Below are 19185 nucleotides of genomic sequence, written 5' to 3'. Positions count from 1 at the left end.
CAACAAAATACAGCATAAGACATGAAACAACTAGACAGCTGACCACTAAATACATAAGACCCCAGCCTCCAAAGAGATTCTTTCAGTTTATGCTGACAGGAAGTAAGAGTAGTGGTGTGGTGAAGGCCAAACAGCAATGCATTCCCTAGTGCAACTCCAGCAACACCTAGGCCCTCATTACCAGTGTGGCGGTCTCAAGACCGCCACAGTCACGATGGCAGTCGGACCGCCGCAGACAGGGCAGTCTGACCACCCTATTATGACCATGGCAGATGGGCCATGGTCCCACCGCCAGGTTGCCGGCTGTCAACAGCCTGGTGATCTCAGCAGTTGCAATCTGCCAAGGCAGCGCTGCCCTGGGGATTACGAGTACCCTTTCTGCCAGCCTTTGCATGGCGGTCTCACTGCCATGCAAAGGCTGGCGGAAGGGGGGTGTCAGGGGGTCTCCATGGACAGCCCTGTTGCGCATTTCACTGCCCGAATTACAGGCAGTGAAATCCGCGATGAGTACTGTCGCACCCGACTGACCACAACATTGCCACTGGCTCGATTACGAGCAGGTGTCAATGTTGTGGGGATTTTTCTGCTGGGCCAATGGGCCGAAACGCTGTTTTTGCCGGCCGGCCCAGTGGAAAACTCCTAATAGGGTGGCCAGCATAGCACCAACACTGTCATTATGCTGGCTGCAGCAGCTTCAGCGTCTTGAAAAAAGACCACCGGAGCCGTAATGAGGGCCTTAGTCTCCTACCACCAATTTTTTTTACCTTGCCTTCTGCCCAAGGCCAACTTAGGGTCAGTTGCTGAGCAGATTCCTCTAGTATATTTTTGCATATTTGAGTCAACAAGTGTAAGGAAATGCCTCCTTGGCATGGTTACCCCCTGACATTTTGCCTTTGCTGATGCTAAGTTATTATTGAAAATGTGCTGGGACCCTGCTAACCAGGCCCCAGTACCAGTGTTCTTTCCCTAAACTGTACCTTTGTTTCCACAATTGGCACAGCCCTGGCACTCACATAAGTCCCTTGTAACTGGTACCAAGGGCCCTGATGCCAGGGAAGGTCTCCAAGGGCTGCAGCATGTCTTATGCCTCCCTGGGGACCCCTCACTAAGCACATGCACACTGCCTCACAGCTTGTGTGTGCTGGTGGGGAGAAAATGACTAAGTCGTCATGGCACTCCCCTCAGAGTGCCATGCCAACGTCACACTGCCTGTTGCATAGGTAAGTCACCCCTTTAGCAGCCTTACAGCCCTAAGGCAAGGTGCACTATACCACAGGTGAGGGCATATGTACATGAGCACTATGCCCCTACAGTGTCTAAGCAAACCCTAGACATTGTAAGTGCAGGGTAGGCATAAGAAAATATGGTCTGGGAGTTTGTCAAACATGAACTCCACAGTTCCAAAATGGCCACACTGAAATCTGGGAAGTTTGGTATCAAACTTCTCAGCACAATAAATGCACACTGTTGCCAGTGTGGAATTTATTGTAACATGCACACAGAGGGCATCTTAGAAATGCCCCCTGAATACCAATCCGACTTCTAGTGTGGGGCTGACCAGTTTCTGCCAGCCTGCCACAACCAGACATGTTGCTGGCCACATGGGGAGAGTGCCTTTGTCACTCTGGCCAGGAACAAAGCCTGTACTGGGTGGAGGTGCTTCTCACCTCCCCCTGCAGGAACTGTAACACCTGGCGGTGAGCCTCAAAGGCTCACCACCTTTGTTACAGCGCCACAGGGCATCCCAGCTAGTGGAGATGCCCGCCTCTCCGGCCACTGCCCCACACTTTTGGCGGCAAGGCTGGAGGAAATAATGAGAGAAACAAGGAGGAGTCACCCACCAGTCAGGACAGCCCCTAAGGTGCTCTGAGCTGAGGTGACCCCTGCCTTTGGAAATCCTCCATCTTAGTTTTGGAGGATTCCCCCAGTAGGATTAGGGATGTGCCCCCTTCCCTCAAGGAGGAGGCACAAAGAGGGTGTAGCCAGCCTCCAGGACAGTAGCCATTGGCTACTGCCCTCCCAGACCTACAAAACCCCCCTGGTCTGCCCCCCCAGGACGCGGGTACTTACCTGCTGGCGGACTGGAACCAGAGCACTCCTTTTCTCCATAGGCGCCTGTGTGTTTTGGGCATCTCTTTGACCTCTGCACCTGACCAGCCCTGAGATGCTGGTGTGGTAACTTTGGGTTTTCCTTGAACACCCAACGGTGGGCTGCCTATGCCCAGGAACTGAGACTTTTAAGTGTCTTACTTACCTCACAATCAAACCAATACTTACCTCCCCCAGGAACTGTTGATTTTTGCACGGTCTACTTTTAAAATAGCTTATTGCCATTTTAACAAAAACTGTATATGTTATTACTCTAATTCAAAGTTCCTAACTTACCTGTGTGGAGTACCTTGCATTTTATGTATTTACTTCAAATCTTGAACTTGTGGTTCTAAAATTAAATTAAGAAAATATATTTTTCTATATAAAACTATTGGCCTGGAGTAAGTCTTTGAGTGTGTGTTCCTCATTATTTGCCTGTGTGTGTACAACAACTGCTTAACACTACCCCCTAATAAGCCTACTGCTCGACCACACTACCACAAAATAGAGCATTAGAATTATCTAATTTTGCCACTATCTTACCTCTAAGGGGAACCCTTGGACTCTGCACGCTATCTCTTACTTTGAGATCGTATATACAGAGCCAACTTCCTACAACAAGTACTTAGAAAAAGGCTTTGAACTGATTTAGTCATTAGAATCTTGACTTCATGATAGATCCTCTCCTTGATTGTTAACTAGCCAAGGAACTTATGATCCGATTTTACGAGACCATATACTGTTCTGATAGTTTGGTTTTGGTCAGCCTGCAGCTGTTTCGTGTTGTTTCATGGTATTTAAGTAGCCAGGCAATACATCAATTTGGAGAAGACCCTTAACAGTACTAAGTGAATATCTGCCAGTGATGGAGCACAGTCGAAACGTTGAATAATGAAAAGTATGCAGCCTTAGTCGCAGCAGAGATTTGATTGTCAAAGGACAAAAATGGGTTCAAATAAATATCCTTCCTGATTGGGCTGGAGGGGGCACATCACTAAACTCAGGAGGCCAGAAGTCCATATCGATCATCTGAGGATCTCAGAGTAAACATTCCTTCTTGCTGGCTTAAGTACTTAATTGGTTTATTTTAATCCAGTGTCTAATCTCTACTAAACAACAATGCACTGGTGAAATACTGGCAAAGCTGTTCAGTTGCAACGGTATATAGGGGGACATTCTAAAGGTTTACTTAGGAATGCATTCCACCTATTGCTTACCGTTGGCCCTGTGTTTTGTCACTCACAGTTGCTTTCTTTCTTTGGCCGACTCTTTATTTTTGCTCTTCTAGCATGTCTTTTTCTCTCCCATGGAGCATAGCCTCTTAACCATCTCTCTAATTGGCTTCTTAATTTCTTCCACCATTGCTTGATTTTTTTTTTTTGTCTTTCCTGAGGCACTCCATGAAAATTTGTATTTTATCCAGCGGTCTCCCTTGTATGCTTCTCTTCTGCCCCAAGATGCTGCAAAGCATCAGTTTACCTCTGCGATGCTCCCATGCCCCGCGTTGCCCATATCACTCAATTAATATATTCTTCTTACTCACAAATACCATTCGAACTAGGCCTCACTCATATAGCAGTTCTAAGCCAAATAAACCTTCTTAACTATGTCCGCGAGTGTTGCTTGGCCAACACAACTAACCTAAAATTGAAGATCCGAAGGGAATTACATGGTGAATCCACGAATGTTACATGGATCAAGGTCTGACCTCAATATTAGAAATTTACACATTTCTGACACTAGCGGGATTCTGCATAAAGAATAAATAAGCCCAGATGGTAGAAACTAGCAAAGTAATTAATCGGGTCAAGTTTTTAAAATCAGATTTGAAACAATCAGCAAAATATAAGAATTCCATTCATCTGCAAAACACAGGGGACAGAAGTATTTTGAGTCCTCTTTGAATACATTTTGAGAAACATTTTAATTCTGTTGCTTATTTGGATTCTGTTTTGGTAGTTAGAAGGGCATAGCTATTGGCTAACAAGGAAAAAAAACAACGTGTCGCCTCCGCCATGTTGCTGTGAAAACAATTCACTTATTTTCCAATGCCAGGATTAATTTGCAATAAGAAGAAAGTACTTAAAACACATTTTCAGTCTGAATTCGACAAGAGCAGCTAAAGCAGCAATTTATCTGTCTTTCAAGGGAGAATTAAACAAAGAGATTGGTTGTATATTTAAATTCTTAACTTTAGCGAAACAAAAACACACATTTCTGTAACCCATATGATTGATTAATTACATTTTAGTGGTAACTTTAAATAATTGGTCAAATTTGTTTATTATATTTATTATTGCACGTTTTTTAAATCAAACTTCTGCAAAAAAAATTTTTTTAACTGCATTGATGAATGTAAGACTATGGACTCTTTCCTCAGTCTGTCTTGGACCACGCTTGAGCGAGTTCCTGGAAAAGCCTCAAAAACATATTCTTCGGGATCACTGTGGAAGACCATACATGACCCCAAATAGACCTATACTTCTCTAGGTAGCCCCAATGGTATGACTTGCTTCTGGCAACTAGTAATCATAGCAGACTGGACGATAACTCCTAATCCAGACTGGACCCAGAGAAACAATATAATAATATGAAACATATAAGGAAAGCCACAGGATACACCGGAGCTTTCAGAGAACCACCATCAACCCTTTAAAACAGTCAACTCCGTACCGAGAGGTCACTCTGCCATCTCATCTACTGCTTGTAGGTGATCACCTGCCCTCCTGGGTGACTTTAATATTGTCCATTATTGCTTGTCTCTGACCCCCTCACCCAGCTTCAGGGCTAGACACTAGAAATCACTTTGAATTCTACCTTGTACAGCAGCTTGTCTCAGGAATGGCCTCTACTGCAGGCCATCCTGCTGGATTGTCACCTCTTTAGTCCCCTCCAAGAGTTTGCAGTGTTTTGGCCTCTCTCTGCAGCAATGAGCACAGTAACCGGGTCCGTGGTTCAGTGACCACGCACAAAAAAAGCTTACATGGGACCTCAAAAATAATTCTTAGCAGCCGCCCACAGTAAGCTGCCCGGGGTGGTAGATGCAGCAGAAACAAGTCTTCTTTTCTGTACATCACACAGGTATGTTTTCTCCTAATGTGGTTTCTTTGCTTCCTTTTGCAGAGGGTGTGGTCCTGATAAAGACCATGTGTTTTTACAGCTGCACCATCTTCCACCACAGCAGCTGGCCAAGCGTCTCCCAGGGATCTCTGAGACCGCCATGATTTTCTCCGGTGTTGATGTCACGAAAGAGCCTATCCCAGTTCTTCCGACTGTGCATTACAACATGGGCGGCATCCCTACTAACTACAGGGGTGAGGTGAGAGCTCTGCGTACTTCTGACAGGATGGAAACCAAAACATATAGCTATATTGCTCTCTGTAGTGTGCGCTTTCCTATGATGGAAACCTACAAATATATCACGATTGGCACAACACTGTAATTGTTCTACATACAGTACTATATATATATTTTTTTATATTCTGGTTATGTTGTGCACCACAGGTTTCTTTTTACCACTCACAGGAGGGTGACAAACTGGGTATGAATGAGAGCGTGTAAGTGCGCCAGACTTTCTGGTAGGTACTGAGGTTGGTAACAGCAGGTCTGTCAAGGAGACACCGCAGCTGCAAGATGTAGCTGGAGAGCAGAGCCTGTCAGTCAGAGGCCGCTGCTGCAAGATGTAGCTGGAGAGTAGAGCCTGTCGGTCAGAGGCCACTGCTGCAAGATGTAGCTGGAGAGCAGAGCCTGTCTGTCAAGCAGACACCGCTGCTGCAAGATGAAGCTTCAGAGCAGAGCCTGTTGGTCAGAGGCCGCTGCTGCAAGATGTAGCTGGAGAGCAGAGCCTGTCTGTCAAGCAGGCACCGCTGCTGCAAGATGTAACTGGAGAGCAGAGCCTGTCTGTCAAGCAGACACCGCTGCTGCAAGATGAAGCTGCAGAGCAGAGCCTGTTGGTCAGAGGCTGCTGCTGCAAGATGTAGCTGGAGAGCAGAGCCTGTCAGTCAGAGGCTGCTGCTGCAAGATGAAGTTGGAGAGCCGAACCTGTCTGTCGCTAAGAGACTGTTCCTGCAAAATATAGCTGGAGAGAGGGCCTGTCTGTCGGTCAGAGGCTGCTGTTTCTGGATGTAGCTGGAGAGAGGGCCTGTCTGTCAGTCAGAGGCCGCTGCTGCAAGATATAGCTGGAGAGCAGCCTGTCAAGCAGAATCCGCTGCTGCTGCAAGATGTAGCTGGAGAGCAGAGCCTGTCTGTCAAGAAGAGACTGCTGCTGCAAAATGTAGCTATAGAGCAGAACCTGTCTGTCGCCCGGAGACCGCTGCTGCAAGATGTAGCTGGAGAGAGGGCCTGTCTGTCGGTCATGGGCCGCTGTTTCTGGATGTAGCTGGAGAGAGGCCTGGCAGTCAGAGGCCGCTGCTGCAAGATGTAGCTGGAGAGAGGGCCTGTCTGTCGGTCATAGGCCGCTGTTCTGGATTTAGCTGGAGAGCACAGCCTGTCTCTGTCATGGAAAGAGGTGGAGCACATCCTGTCTGGCAGTCCTGGATCACCGTGCCTGGACGGGAGCTGAATGTGTATGTCGGGCAGTGATCCCTGTGCCAGGGAGGAGGGTATGGAACAGAGGACATCTGTAGGTGGTGATCATAAAGACAAGGGTCTTGAGGCACAGGGTTTAGCGGTGTCACAGTTATGAGGAAAGGTTTTGGTTGTTAGTCAGGTATGAATCACCTTGACAAGAAAGAGGTATATCACAGAATGAGTGTGTCAGCAGGAATATTTGTGAGAGGTGGAGGGGCAGATATCTTGGTTTGCCGTATGGGGATCTTTAGGCCTGTCTTTCAGGTTATACTAGAAGAGGATCCTGTCTAGGAATATCTTATACCTCTAGAGTTGCCTCCTAGGCCTAGTTCTACAATAAGTTATTCTACGCAATCACTGATGTCACAAGTCAGGACATGAGCTATAGTTTCATCAGGAACTGGCAGGCCTCTAGGCAGGTCTGTCAGGCAGTTTTTGCTGTAACACAGGAAAGGGAGAGAAGATTGTGTATGGGCAGGTAACCTCTGTGGCCTGGTAGAGGATAAGCAGCGGGTGTTTATCAGGCAGGGGTCACAGCTTGGTCAGTGGGCAGGTGACTGGTGCTCCTCTCAGATAGTGACAGATATGATGGGGCAGCAGCAGGATATACGGTGTGTGCGCCCAGCAGTTGCACAGTATCCGGGTGCAGCATGTGCTCAAGAAACACAAGAATATGTAACATCTGTGTTTCTCTGTCATCCATGAGTAATATGTTGATTGACGGGGGCTTATGCTTTCTCCCTGCAGGTAATAATTCATGAAGGTGGGCAGGATAAGGTGGTGCCTGGTCTCTATGCTTGCGGCGAAGCTGCTTCAGCTTCTGTTCATGGTGCTAATCGACTTGGAGCCAACTCGTTGCTGGATTTGGTTGTGTTCGGTCGTGCCTGTGCCCTGACCATCGCAGAACTGAATAAGCCAGGTAAGATGAAATGTGCCGAGCTCAGTACGGAGTTTAATGGTGCTCCAAGTAGAAGTGAGGAGCTGCCTGGGCTGGAGAGGGGAGTGTTTAAAAATGCTGTTCTAAAAAGTACTCTTACTAGTACTACAGCTGACCTGCTGTTCAGTAGATTGGTGGGATGAAACTTGTAACTAGCACTTACAATGCAGTAGGCCTCACGTTTGCTCGAGTAAGAGCTATTAATGTTGTAAATTCCTAACTGGACGTTTCTTGCCACATAAATTAAATTTGAAAGAAAAAAAAAAAACGTTGACAAAAGCGAGGCAATTCAAAGCGCCAAGGCCGCCATGAGCGTGAAGGAGACACACAAAAGGAAAAAGAAATTTGCTCGCAGTCAGAAGTATTGGCAAATGTGCAATTATCCATGTAACAGGGTCGATGTCCAAGGCAGTAACAAAAGTGCCCCAAAGAGGGACAAAAGTAAAGCATTTATCAATGATAACAAAGGATTTTTGAAATGCAAGCCCAAAAACAAGTGGTAGTGATGGGCGTGGTTAAAAGCCCACACATAGATTACAACAGGCCAGAGCTCTTGCACACTCGACCTAAAAATGAGGTTATTATTTTTATTATTCAATTACTTTTGGTTTTCTAAGTGATGAATAAGGATTGGTCCCAGACTTTTATACCACAGGCACCGAGTGGCACTTGAATCGTTCCCTGGGGAAGATAAGACAAGAAACTAGTAGAGGTGAGAGGCTGTCATTAAAGGGGGTTAGACCTGTGCCCTGCTGCTGTTTTACTTAACCTGGTAGTGGCACAATTAGACATGCACTGCAAATAGGAACAACAGAAAGTTCTCAGTGGAAGTATCGAGATCCCTTCCAATATTTCGAGGAATCGGAGTGTGACTCTGTGCATATAAACTCAAAAGCTGCATGACTGCACCCAGACGTTCAAGGGATGAATGCATGTTAAAAACACAGATAGGGTAAATGCAAGGAACCCTGTAAGAAAGGGGATCCTCTGGGTTTGCCCTCTTTGTGTGAAACAAAATATCAGGGACTTATCCTGATTCCCTCAGATGATAGCTGTATTCCAATAGCAGCTGTTCTTTTACACTAAGGAGATTCTTGTGTATGAGAAGCCTATATTTGCAGCTTATTGTGTTGTAGGTTCACTTTTGTATTGTAGGTTCTTGTAGGAAGCTGGCCTGGTGTGTGGTGGGTCCCTAAGGCACTTACACCTTATACCAGGTCAAGGTATCCCCTCTTAGTGAAGTGTGGGCAGTGTCTAGAAGTAGCTGTGGATGAGCAGCCAAGGCTTATCTAGGAGACATGCAAAACCACTGTAGTCACACAGCACTTACACACATGAAAGAAAACACTCAGTTGTACAAAAATAAAGGTACTTTATTTTTGGTCACAAAATACTAGAAGGGCAAGAGGTAAGTAATACATTAATTTTATAAAACAGTAATAGGCATAGAAAAGGTTGGAAAACAGTGCAACTGTAGATAACCAAGAGTGACCCTTGGGGGAGCACAGACCATATACTAAAAAAAACAGAATGCGAACACACGACTCCCACCTATGTAAGTGGAATGTGTGTGTGGGGGGGGGGGGGGGTCTTGGAGTACTAGAAAACCACAGAGGTAAGTAACACAGTATCCCAGCCCTCCCCTCCCCAGCGACCAGGAAAGTAGGAGTAAATCACTGGAATTCCCACAAACCACCCGAAAGAAAGGAAAAGAAGAAAAGAAGACACCCAGACAAGACTACAAGAAACCAGTGGTGGATTCCTGGAGAGGAAGACCTGTGGAGAGAGGGGACCAAGTCCAAGAGCCACAGTGGAGTCCAGGAGGAGTAGGAGCTACTACCCACTCAGCTGTACTTGAAGGAGTTGGTCGATGGTGATGAAGATCAGGTGAGAACTGCAGCCCTGAAGCTGGAGAAGAGTTCATGATGGATGCAGAAGATGTCCCACGCTGGAATGAAGATTGCAGATGGGTGTTGATGCAGTAGTTCCACCAACAAGCCTTAGGCAAGGCAAATTTGTGGTTAGTGGAAAACTGGAGCTGCCAGGGACCAGCAAGGCCCAGTAGGACTCAACCCAGGAGGGGGGAGTGACAGGGATCCTCAGCAACACAGAGCAATGGCAGCACCCACAGGACTGGAACACAAAAGTCGCAGGAGGAGCCCATGCAGCACTGCAGAAAGGCATCCCATGCCGCATAATAACCACGCAGAGGGCTGTTCGTCACAGGAAGAAGTGTTGGGGGCTGGAGCTACACGTAGCCTGAAGATCCTTTGGAGGAGATGCAAAAAAGCCTTGGCAGCTGCAAAAATGCTGTTCCCAGGGGGTACTGCGTAGGAAGGCAAGGGCTTACCTCCACTAAACTTGGACAGCTGGCAGAGAGGACCCAGAGGACTACTCCGGACCACCACCTGTATTGCAGGATCCACGCAGCTCGGGAGGAAAGGAGATCCACGCAGCCGGTTGTCGTTGCAGTAGGTGCCTGTGGATGCAGAGGAGTGACTCTTTCTCTCCAAGGGCGATTCCTTCTTCTTGGTGCAGATTGAAGACTCGCCGCCCTCAGAGGATGCACAGCCGGGGAAGTGTTGCAGTTGCTGGAAGGAGCCAGAGAAACAATGTTGCTGAGCAGAGTCATCGCTGTAGCTACAGATTTTAGGTTCCTGTGAAGTCCAATTGCAGTTCTAGTGGGCAGAAGTTGAAGTAAACGTTGCAGAGGAGTCCTGCACGTCAAATCTGAGGACCCACCCAAGAGAGACCCTAAATAGCCCTTAAAGGGGGGATTGGTCACCTAGCCAGGTGACCATCTATCAGGAGGGGGCTCTGACGTCACCTGCCTGGTCACTCAGATGTTCACAGAGGTCCCTGCCAACCTTGGATTCAAAATGGCATAACCCAGGGACCCTCTGGAGGAGTTCTGGGCACCATCCCTGGGGTGGTGATGGACAGGGGAGTGGTCAGACCCATCTCCATTGTCCAATTTTTCACCAGAGCAGAGACTGGAGGGCTCTGAACCAGTGTAGACTGGTTTATGCACAGAGGGCACCAAATGTGCCCTTCAAAACATACCAGTGGCTTGAGGATGCTACCCCTTCCAAGCCAGTCACACCTATTTCCAAAGGGAGCGACTGCTACCCTCCTCTCCCAGAGGAAATCCTTTGTTCTGCCTTTCTGGGCTTCATCAGATCAAGCAGCAGGAAATCAGAAACCTGTTTGAGGGGTGGCAGCAGCATGGGCTGCCCAGAAAACCCTGTAAGACTGGTAGTAGCAATGCAGGGGGTTCTCTAAGGAGTCCCCAGAGTGCATGGAATCATACTTTCAATACTTACAACAGTATTGGGGTACGATTCCAATATGTTTGATACCAAACACGCCTAGGTTCGGAGGTACCATAATGTAGGTGGACATAGGTAGTGACCTATGTCCAGTACACACATAAAATGGCGTCCCCGTACTCACAAAGTCCAGGAAAACTGAGCTAGGGTCCGTGGGGGCACCTCTGCTAGTGCAAGGGGTGCCCTTACACACAGGTACTTGCACCCTGCCCTCTGGGCTAGGAGGGCCTGCCATAGGAGTGAATTACCTTGTGCAGTGACCTGGTAGTGAAAGGGCACATGCACCCTTTCACACAGGCTGCAGTGGCAGACCTGCAGAACACTTTGCATGGGCTTCCTATAGGTGGCATAATATATGCTGCAGTCCATAGGGATCCCCTGTTACTCCAATGCCCTGGTTAGCTGTGTATCCTATACTAGGGACTTACATGGGGGCACCAGTATGTAAAATGTGGGGTGAAAATGGTACAAGTTACCAAGTTAGAAGGGAGAGAACATAATCACTGGGGTCTTGGTTAGCAGGATCCTAGTGAACACAGTGAAACACACAGACAAACAGGCAAAAAGTGGGGGTAACCATGCTAAAAAGCGGGTAATTTCCTACAGTTCCTCACTGATACTCATAAACATAGAATAGTCCTGCTAATTTGCAGAGACCCCAGAACACTTTGTCCTCAATCATTTAAAGTCCATCTTTAGATGGAGATAGTCGCCTCAGTGCCCATAAATTTGGTCTTACCTATATTAAAAACAAGACAGGCCTACTTTATATGATTTCTTATGAACCATAAATCTACTTCAGAAACACAAGCATGGTAAACTCCCACATTTTGAAGACTTCAAAATGGCTGCATAAACTCCAAAGTCTCTTCTGCAACAACCCCCTCAAAATTCTGCAATCCTCTGACACAGATGGTAATTCTGGTTTGTGCTTGCAGCCTCAGAACACAGGTCTTGTAACCCCCCTTATTTTTCCATCCTGTCACAATAGAAGAGGGTGCCACAATTCATGGCAAAACACACCCAAACACCTGCTGAGCGAGCAATGCCACTTGTGGATCATTTTGGTGTCACTAATTTCTCATTCCTCCACTCCTCTAGTAAAGTAGGCTCTAGTCACCACTGTCCAAAAATAATCTTGTGTGCACTCCTTTCTAAGACCATCCTTAATGAACATAGACATCTTTGGATCAGTTTCCTATGTGCCTTTCGTGTCTACAGTTGAAGAAATTGCAGAGGCCATCTTTAGAAATAATGGATCACAGATGATAGTGCTATTTTTCAACTTATGACAGCCATAATATAACATCCTTTGCAGTGGTAACCAGCACACCTTCCCCTACTAATAGACCTGTCTGCTTGTTCGTTGCCCTACACCATCCAATCTCAGTAAACAGAATGAACCAGGTGGTGGGGTTGTGCAGGTAAACCTCTATTATATTGTTAATAATGTAAGGCATTATTTTATAATTAATTACAAATATGTGTAATTCTTTCATAATTGTGATATGTATGATTGTAATTGGGTTATAAGGTTTGTGCAAACTGGAGAAAACTTGATAATTGTATATACATGATGATGAAAAGGCCATTCTTCGTGGTCTACAGCCATATAGCTCTGCTTTCCTTCTCCTCAGGTGATCCAGTCCCTTCAGTTAAGCCAAATGCTGGTGAAGCATCTGTCGCAAACCTCGACAAGTTACGGTTTGCAAACGGGAGCACTAGAACCTCAGAGCTACGAATTAATATGCAGAAGGTAAGAGGCCATTTTTTGACCCACGTGTCTTTCTAATATGCATAAGTTCGTTATGAGTTTACCTTCCACATTTGTCTTTCATGCGCCTGAGATGATAGACTGGCCAGCTCTGAGACGTCACCACCTCTTCGGAATTAATGCAGACTTTTACATCTGTTCATGAACAGAAATGCATGCTTATTATTTGGATTGCTTTGGTTTGCTTCATATGAGGTATGGTGTCTGTAGTGAAAGGGTCACGTTGAAAGCCAAAATGTCTTCCCAATCTTCTATCGTACATATTCTATCTTCCCTTTGAAATCTTGAATTAGAGCACACATGCTGTGTTTGAACTCCTTTAAAGCAGATATTGTATTCCTTCATACGTATTTTGCTTTTAAGAACAAGCCTAGAATCCCACTGAATAATCCAGGTTTTATATAAAAGTAGAATGAAGTACAGACTTGTAGTGAACAGATGAACGTCCTCTGCTCTATATGTCAGAATATTGACAACAGAAATATTGTGGCGGAAATAATATTGTAGCCTGATTATAAACCAACAAATATTGCAGAAGGAAATACACCTAGGGAAGTGTAGATTTATTATGCTTCACTTCACAGCCATGCACATTATTATAGATACAAATATTGTTTAGGTACTTGGATGTGAAGTTGAGTATAGTAAACCTATACTCATCTATGAAACTTACTGTTCGATGGCATCTGTCGCTGGAGATACACATGTTGTGCATAGCCCGCCATCTGGTGTTGGGTCGGAGTGTTACAAGTTGTTTTTCTTCGAAGAAGTCTTTCGAGTCACGGGACCGAGTGACTCCTCCTCTTCGTCTCCATTGCGCATGGGCGTCGACTCCATCTTCGATTGTTTTCTTTCCGCCATCGGGTTCGGACGTGTTCCTGTCGCTCCGAGTTTCGGAACGGAAAGTTAGCTATCTATCGTAAGATTACGTCGGTATTGTTGCGTTCGGGATCGGCTTAGATTGAATCGACACCGCATCGAAGATTGAAGAGCTCCGGTGCCCTTCGGGGTAGCTTTCGATCCCCCGTCGGGGCCTGGTCGGCCCGACCGCGTGTACAACAACGCTGATGGAACGGACCCCGTTCCGTTTCTGTCCCAAATGCCACAACAAATACCCGTATACAGACCAACATTTGGTCTGTAACCTGTGCCTGTCGCCTGAGCACAGTGAAGAGACTTGCGAGGCCTGTCGTGCGTTCGGGTCCCGAAAGACACTTAGTGACCGTCGAGCCAGAAGACTTCAGATGGCGTCCACGCCGACAGCGCACCGAGAGTTCGAGGAACAAGAGGAAGAAGAAACCTTCTCGATCCACGAATCGGACTCCGAGGAATTCGACGATCCAAGAACTGTGAGTAAGACGTCGAAGAAACAAAAGAAAAGTGACAAGGCCCAGGGGACGCCACTGCCACCAGGCCATGGCTCGACCCATAAATTCGGTGACCGACCATCGGCACCGAAAAAGGCCGACACAGTGCCGAGATCGTCCGACTCCGGTCGAGACACCGGCACGCAGCCTTCTCGGGACCGAGAAAGTGCTTCTGAAAAGGATCGACGCCGAGATAGCGGTGCCGAAACGGCTCGACGCCGAGACAGCGGCACCGAGGAAGATCGACGCCGAGAGGTTTCGACTCTAAAAAAGAAGAAGGTCACCTTGGAGCCGAAAAAGCATACAGACAGGGTTTCGGTGCCGAAACGACCCGCAACCGACCCAGTTACCGGTTCCTATTCAGAGGAGCAGTCCTTGTCCTCTCAGATGCGAAAGCATAGATTTGAGGAAGAGTTGCAATCCACCGAAGTGGACCATACGCAGAAACGTATTTTCATACAGGAAGGAACAGGGAAAATAAGCACCCTTCCCCCTATTAGGAGAAAAAGGAGACTGGAGTTTCAGACAGACCAAGCACCACAAACAAAAATGGTGAAAAAGGTAACTCCGCCACCCTCTCCTCCACAGGTAACTAACGTTTCGCCAGCACAAACTCCATCACATTCCCCGGCTCACACCACCGTGAGCCAAGGTGACCAGGACCAAGATGCTTGGGACTTATACGACGCCCCAGTGTCGGACAACAGTCCAGAGGCGTATCCCACAAAGCCCTCACCACCAGAAGACAGCACAGCTTATTCACAAGTGGTGGCTAGAGCGGCAGAGTTCCACAACGTAAACCTCCACTCAGAACCAGTCGAGGATGACTTCTTATTCAACACCCTCTCATCCACCCACAGCTCCTACCAAAGCCTGCCTATGCTCCCAGGAATGCTTCGGCACGCAAAGGAAATCTTCAAGGAGCCGGTCAAGAGTAGGGCAATCACACCAAGGGTTGAAAAGAAATACAAAGCGCCTCCCACAGACCCTGTTTTCATCACCACACAGCTGCCACCAGATTCTGTCGTAGTAGGAGCAGCTCGCAAGAGAGCCAACTCCCACACATCTGGGGATGCACCACCCCCAGATAAAGAGAGCCGCAAGTTCGATGCAGCCGGAAAGAGAGTCGCAGTACAAGCTGCAAACCAGTGGCGCATCGCTAACTCTCAAGCACTACTTGCGCGCTATGACAGAGCCCATTGGGACGAGATGCAACACCTCATTGAGCATCTACCCAAGGAACTACAAAAGAGGGCGAAACAGGTGGTTGAGGAAGGACAGAACATATCTAATAATCAGATACGCTCCTCTATGGACGCATCAGACACAGCTGCAAGGACAATTAACACATCTGTGACTATAAGAAGGCACGCATGGCTACGAGCGTCTGGTTTTAAACCAGAGATACAGCAGGCAGTGCTCAATATGCCCTTCAATGAGAAACAACTGTTCGGACCAGAGGTGGACACGGCAATTGAGAAACTGAAAAAGGACACTGACACTGCTAAAGCCATGGGCGCACTCTACTCCCCGCAGAGCAGAGGCACTTACAGCACCTTCCGCAAGACAACCTTTAGAGGGGGGTTTCGGGGTCAGGCCACACAAGCCAGCACCTCACAGGCAACACCGTCCAGCTACCAGGGACAGTACAGGGGAGGTTTTCGGGGCCAATATAGAGGGGGACAATTCCCTAGGAATAGGGGAAAATTTCAAAGCCCCAAAACCCCTACAACCAAGCAGTGACTCACATGTCACTCATCCCCTCCACACAACACCAGTGGGGGGAAGAATAGGTCATTACTACCAAGCATGGAAAGAAATAACTACAGACACTTGGGTCTTAGCAATTATCCAACATGGTTATTGCATAGAATTTCTACAAATCCCTCCAAACATACCACCAAAAGCACAGAATTTATCGAAACAACATTCCGACCTTCTAGAAATAGAACTCCAAGCATTATTGCAAAAGAATGCAATCGAACTAGTACCAAAGTCACAAATAAACACAGGAGTTTATTCACTCTACTTCTTAATACCAAAAAAGGACAAAACACTGAGACCAATCCTAGACCTCAGAATACTAAACACCTACATCAAATCAGATCACTTTCACATGGTCACGCTACAAGAAGTGTTACCATTGCTAAAACTACAGGACTACATGACAACCTTAGACCTCAAAGACGCGTATTTCCATATACCAATACATCAGTCGCACAGGAAATACCTAAGGTTTGTATTCAAAGGAATACGTTACCAATTCAAAGTATTGCCGTTTGGTTTAACAACCGCACCAAGAGTCTTTACAAAATGTCTAGCAGTAGTGGCTGCACACATCAGAAGGCAGCAAATACACGTATTCCCGTATCTAGACGACTGGCTAATCAAGATCAACTCACTGACAAGGTGCTCACACCACACAAATCAGGTCATACAAAACCTCTACAAACTTGGTTTCACCGTCAACTTTGCAAAATCACACATTCTGCCTTGCAAGGTACAACAATACCTAGGAGCCATAATAGACACAACAAAAGGACTAGCCACTCCAAGTCCACAAAGAATTCAAAATTTCAACAATATCATACGACGCATGTACCCAACACAAAAAGTACAAGCAAAAATGATATTACAACTCCTAGGCATGATGTCCTCATGCATAGCCATTGTCCCGAACGCAAGACTGCACATGAGGCCCTTACAACAGTGCCTAGCATCACAATGGTCACAAGCACAGGGTCACCTTTTAGATCTGGTGTTGATAGACCGCCAAACATATCTCTCGCTTCTATGGTGGAACAGTATAAATTTAAACAAAGGGCGGCCTTTCCAAGACCCAGTGCCACATTACGTAATAACAACAGATGCTTCCATGACGGGGTGGGGAGCACACCTCGATCAACACAGCATACAAGGACAATGGAACGTTCATCAAACAAAACTGCATATAAATCACCTAGAACTGCTAGCAGTTTTTCAAGCACTAAAGGCTTTCCAACCAATCATAACTCACAAATACATTCTTGTCAAAACAGACAACATGACAACAATGTATTATCTAAACAAACAGGGGGGGACACACTCAACGCAGTTGAACCTTCTAGCACAGAAGATAAGGCGATGGGCAATTCACAACCACATTCGCCTAATAGCACAGTTTATTCCAGGGATCCAGAATCAACTTGCAGACAATCTCTCTCGAGATCACCAACAGGTCCACGAATGGGAAATTCACCCCCAAATTCTAAACACTTACTTCAGACTTTGGGGAACGCCTCAAATAGACTTGTTTGCAACAAAAGAGAACGCAAAATGCCAAAACTTCGCATCCAGATACCCACACAGGCAGTCCCAGGGCAATGCCCTATGGATGAACTGGTCAGGGATATTTGCATACGCTTTTCCCCCTCTCCCTCTCCTTCCTTATCTAGTAAACAAATTGAGTCAAAACAAACTCAAACTCATATTGATAGCACCAACTTGGGCAAGGTAACCCTGGTACACAACACTGCTAGACCTATCAGTAGTACCCCACATCAAATTGCCCAACAGGCCAGATCTGTTAACACAACACAACCAACAGATCAGGCATCCAGATCCAGCATCGCTGAATCTAGCAATCTGGCTCCTGAGATCCTAGAATTCGGACACTTAGAACTTACCCAAGAATGTATGGAAGTCATAAAGCAAGCCAGAAGGCCATCCACTAGGCACTGCTATGCAAGCAAATGGAAGAGGTTTGTTTGCTACTGCCATCATAATCAGATCCAACCATTACACGCATCTCCAAAGGATGTAGTGGGTTACTTGCTACACTTACAAAAATCTAACCTAGCTTTCTCTTCCATTAAAATACACCTTGCGGCAATATCTGCATACCTGCAGGTTACCTATTCAACTTCACTATATAGGATACCAGTCATTAAAGCATTTATGGAAGGCCTTAAAAGAATTATACCACCAAGGACACCACCCGTTCCTTCATGGAACCTCAATGTTGTCCTAACAAGACTCATGGGTCCACCTTTCGAACCCATGCACTCTTGCGAAATACAGTTCCTAACCTGGAAAGTTGCATTTCTCATCGCCATCACATCTCTACGAAGAGTAAGCGAAATTCAAGCGTTTACAATACAAGAACCTTTTATCCAACTACACAAAAATAAGGTAGTCCTAAGGACTAATCCTAAATTTTTACCAAAGGTTATTTCAGCGTTCCACCTAAATCAAACGGTAGAACTACCAGTGTTCTTCCCACAGCCAGATTCCGTAGCTGAGAGGGCACTACATACATTAGATGTCAAAAGAGCATTAATGTACTACATTGACAGAACAAAAAACATCAGGAAAACTAAACAACTATTTATTGCATTCCAAAAACCTCATGCAGGAAACCCAATATCAAAACAAGGTATAGCCAGATGGATAGTTAAGTGCATCCAAATCTGCTACCTTAAAGCAAAACGACAGCTGCCCATTACACCAAGGGCACACTCAACCAGAAAGAAAGGTGCTACCATGGCCTTTCTAGGAAATATTCCAATGAACGAAATATGTAAGGCATGGTCTACGCCTCAACATGGTCTACGCCTCACACGTTCACCAAGCACTACTGTATAGACGTGCTATCCGCACAACAAGCCACAGTAGGTCAAGCCGTGTTAAGAACCTTATTTCAAACTACTTCCACTCCTACAGGCTGAGCCACCGCTTTTGGGGAGATAACTGCTTACTAGTCTATGCACAACATGTGTATCTCCAGCAACAGATGCCATTGAACTGAAAATGTCACTTACCCAGTGTACATCTGTTCGTGGCATCAGTCGCTGAAGATTCACATGTGCCCACCCGCCTCCCCGGGAGCCTGTAGCAGTTCGGAAGTTAGCTTAAGCTTTGTACATTTGTAAATATATTATTTAAACCTTTAATAGGAACATACTTAGTCACTCCATTGCATGGGCACTGTTACTACAACACAACTCCTACCTCACCCTCTGCGGGGAAAACAATCGAAGATGGAGTCGACGCCCATGCGCAATGGAGACGAAGAGGAGGAGTCACTCGGTCCCGTGACTCGAAAGACTTCTTCGAAGAAAAACAACTTGTAACACTCCG

The 19185-nt window shown here is 46.4% G+C and overlaps 1 protein-coding gene across 1 annotated transcript in view; it reads left to right on the top strand.

Annotated features, from left to right (window-relative positions):
- Nucleotides 1–19185, top strand: part of SDHA (succinate dehydrogenase complex flavoprotein subunit A) — a 123116-nt gene that overhangs the window by 81761 nt on the left and 22170 nt on the right. Inside the window, exons 9-11 of the mRNA XM_069209154.1 lie at nt 5215–5410; nt 7408–7579; nt 12564–12682. Coding sequence (XP_069065255.1) covers nt 5215–5410; nt 7408–7579; nt 12564–12682 — 487 coding nt within the window. The remainder of the gene's footprint in view (nt 1–5214; nt 5411–7407; nt 7580–12563; nt 12683–19185) is intronic.

The sequence above is a fragment of the Pleurodeles waltl genome, chromosome 2_1 (genome assembly GCF_031143425.1).
Source record: "Pleurodeles waltl isolate 20211129_DDA chromosome 2_1, aPleWal1.hap1.20221129, whole genome shotgun sequence".
NCBI classification, from domain to species: domain Eukaryota; kingdom Metazoa; phylum Chordata; class Amphibia; order Caudata; family Salamandridae; genus Pleurodeles; species Pleurodeles waltl.
The sequence above is the reverse complement of the archived record's forward strand: the minus strand, read 5'-3'. Positions and strand labels throughout refer to the sequence as shown.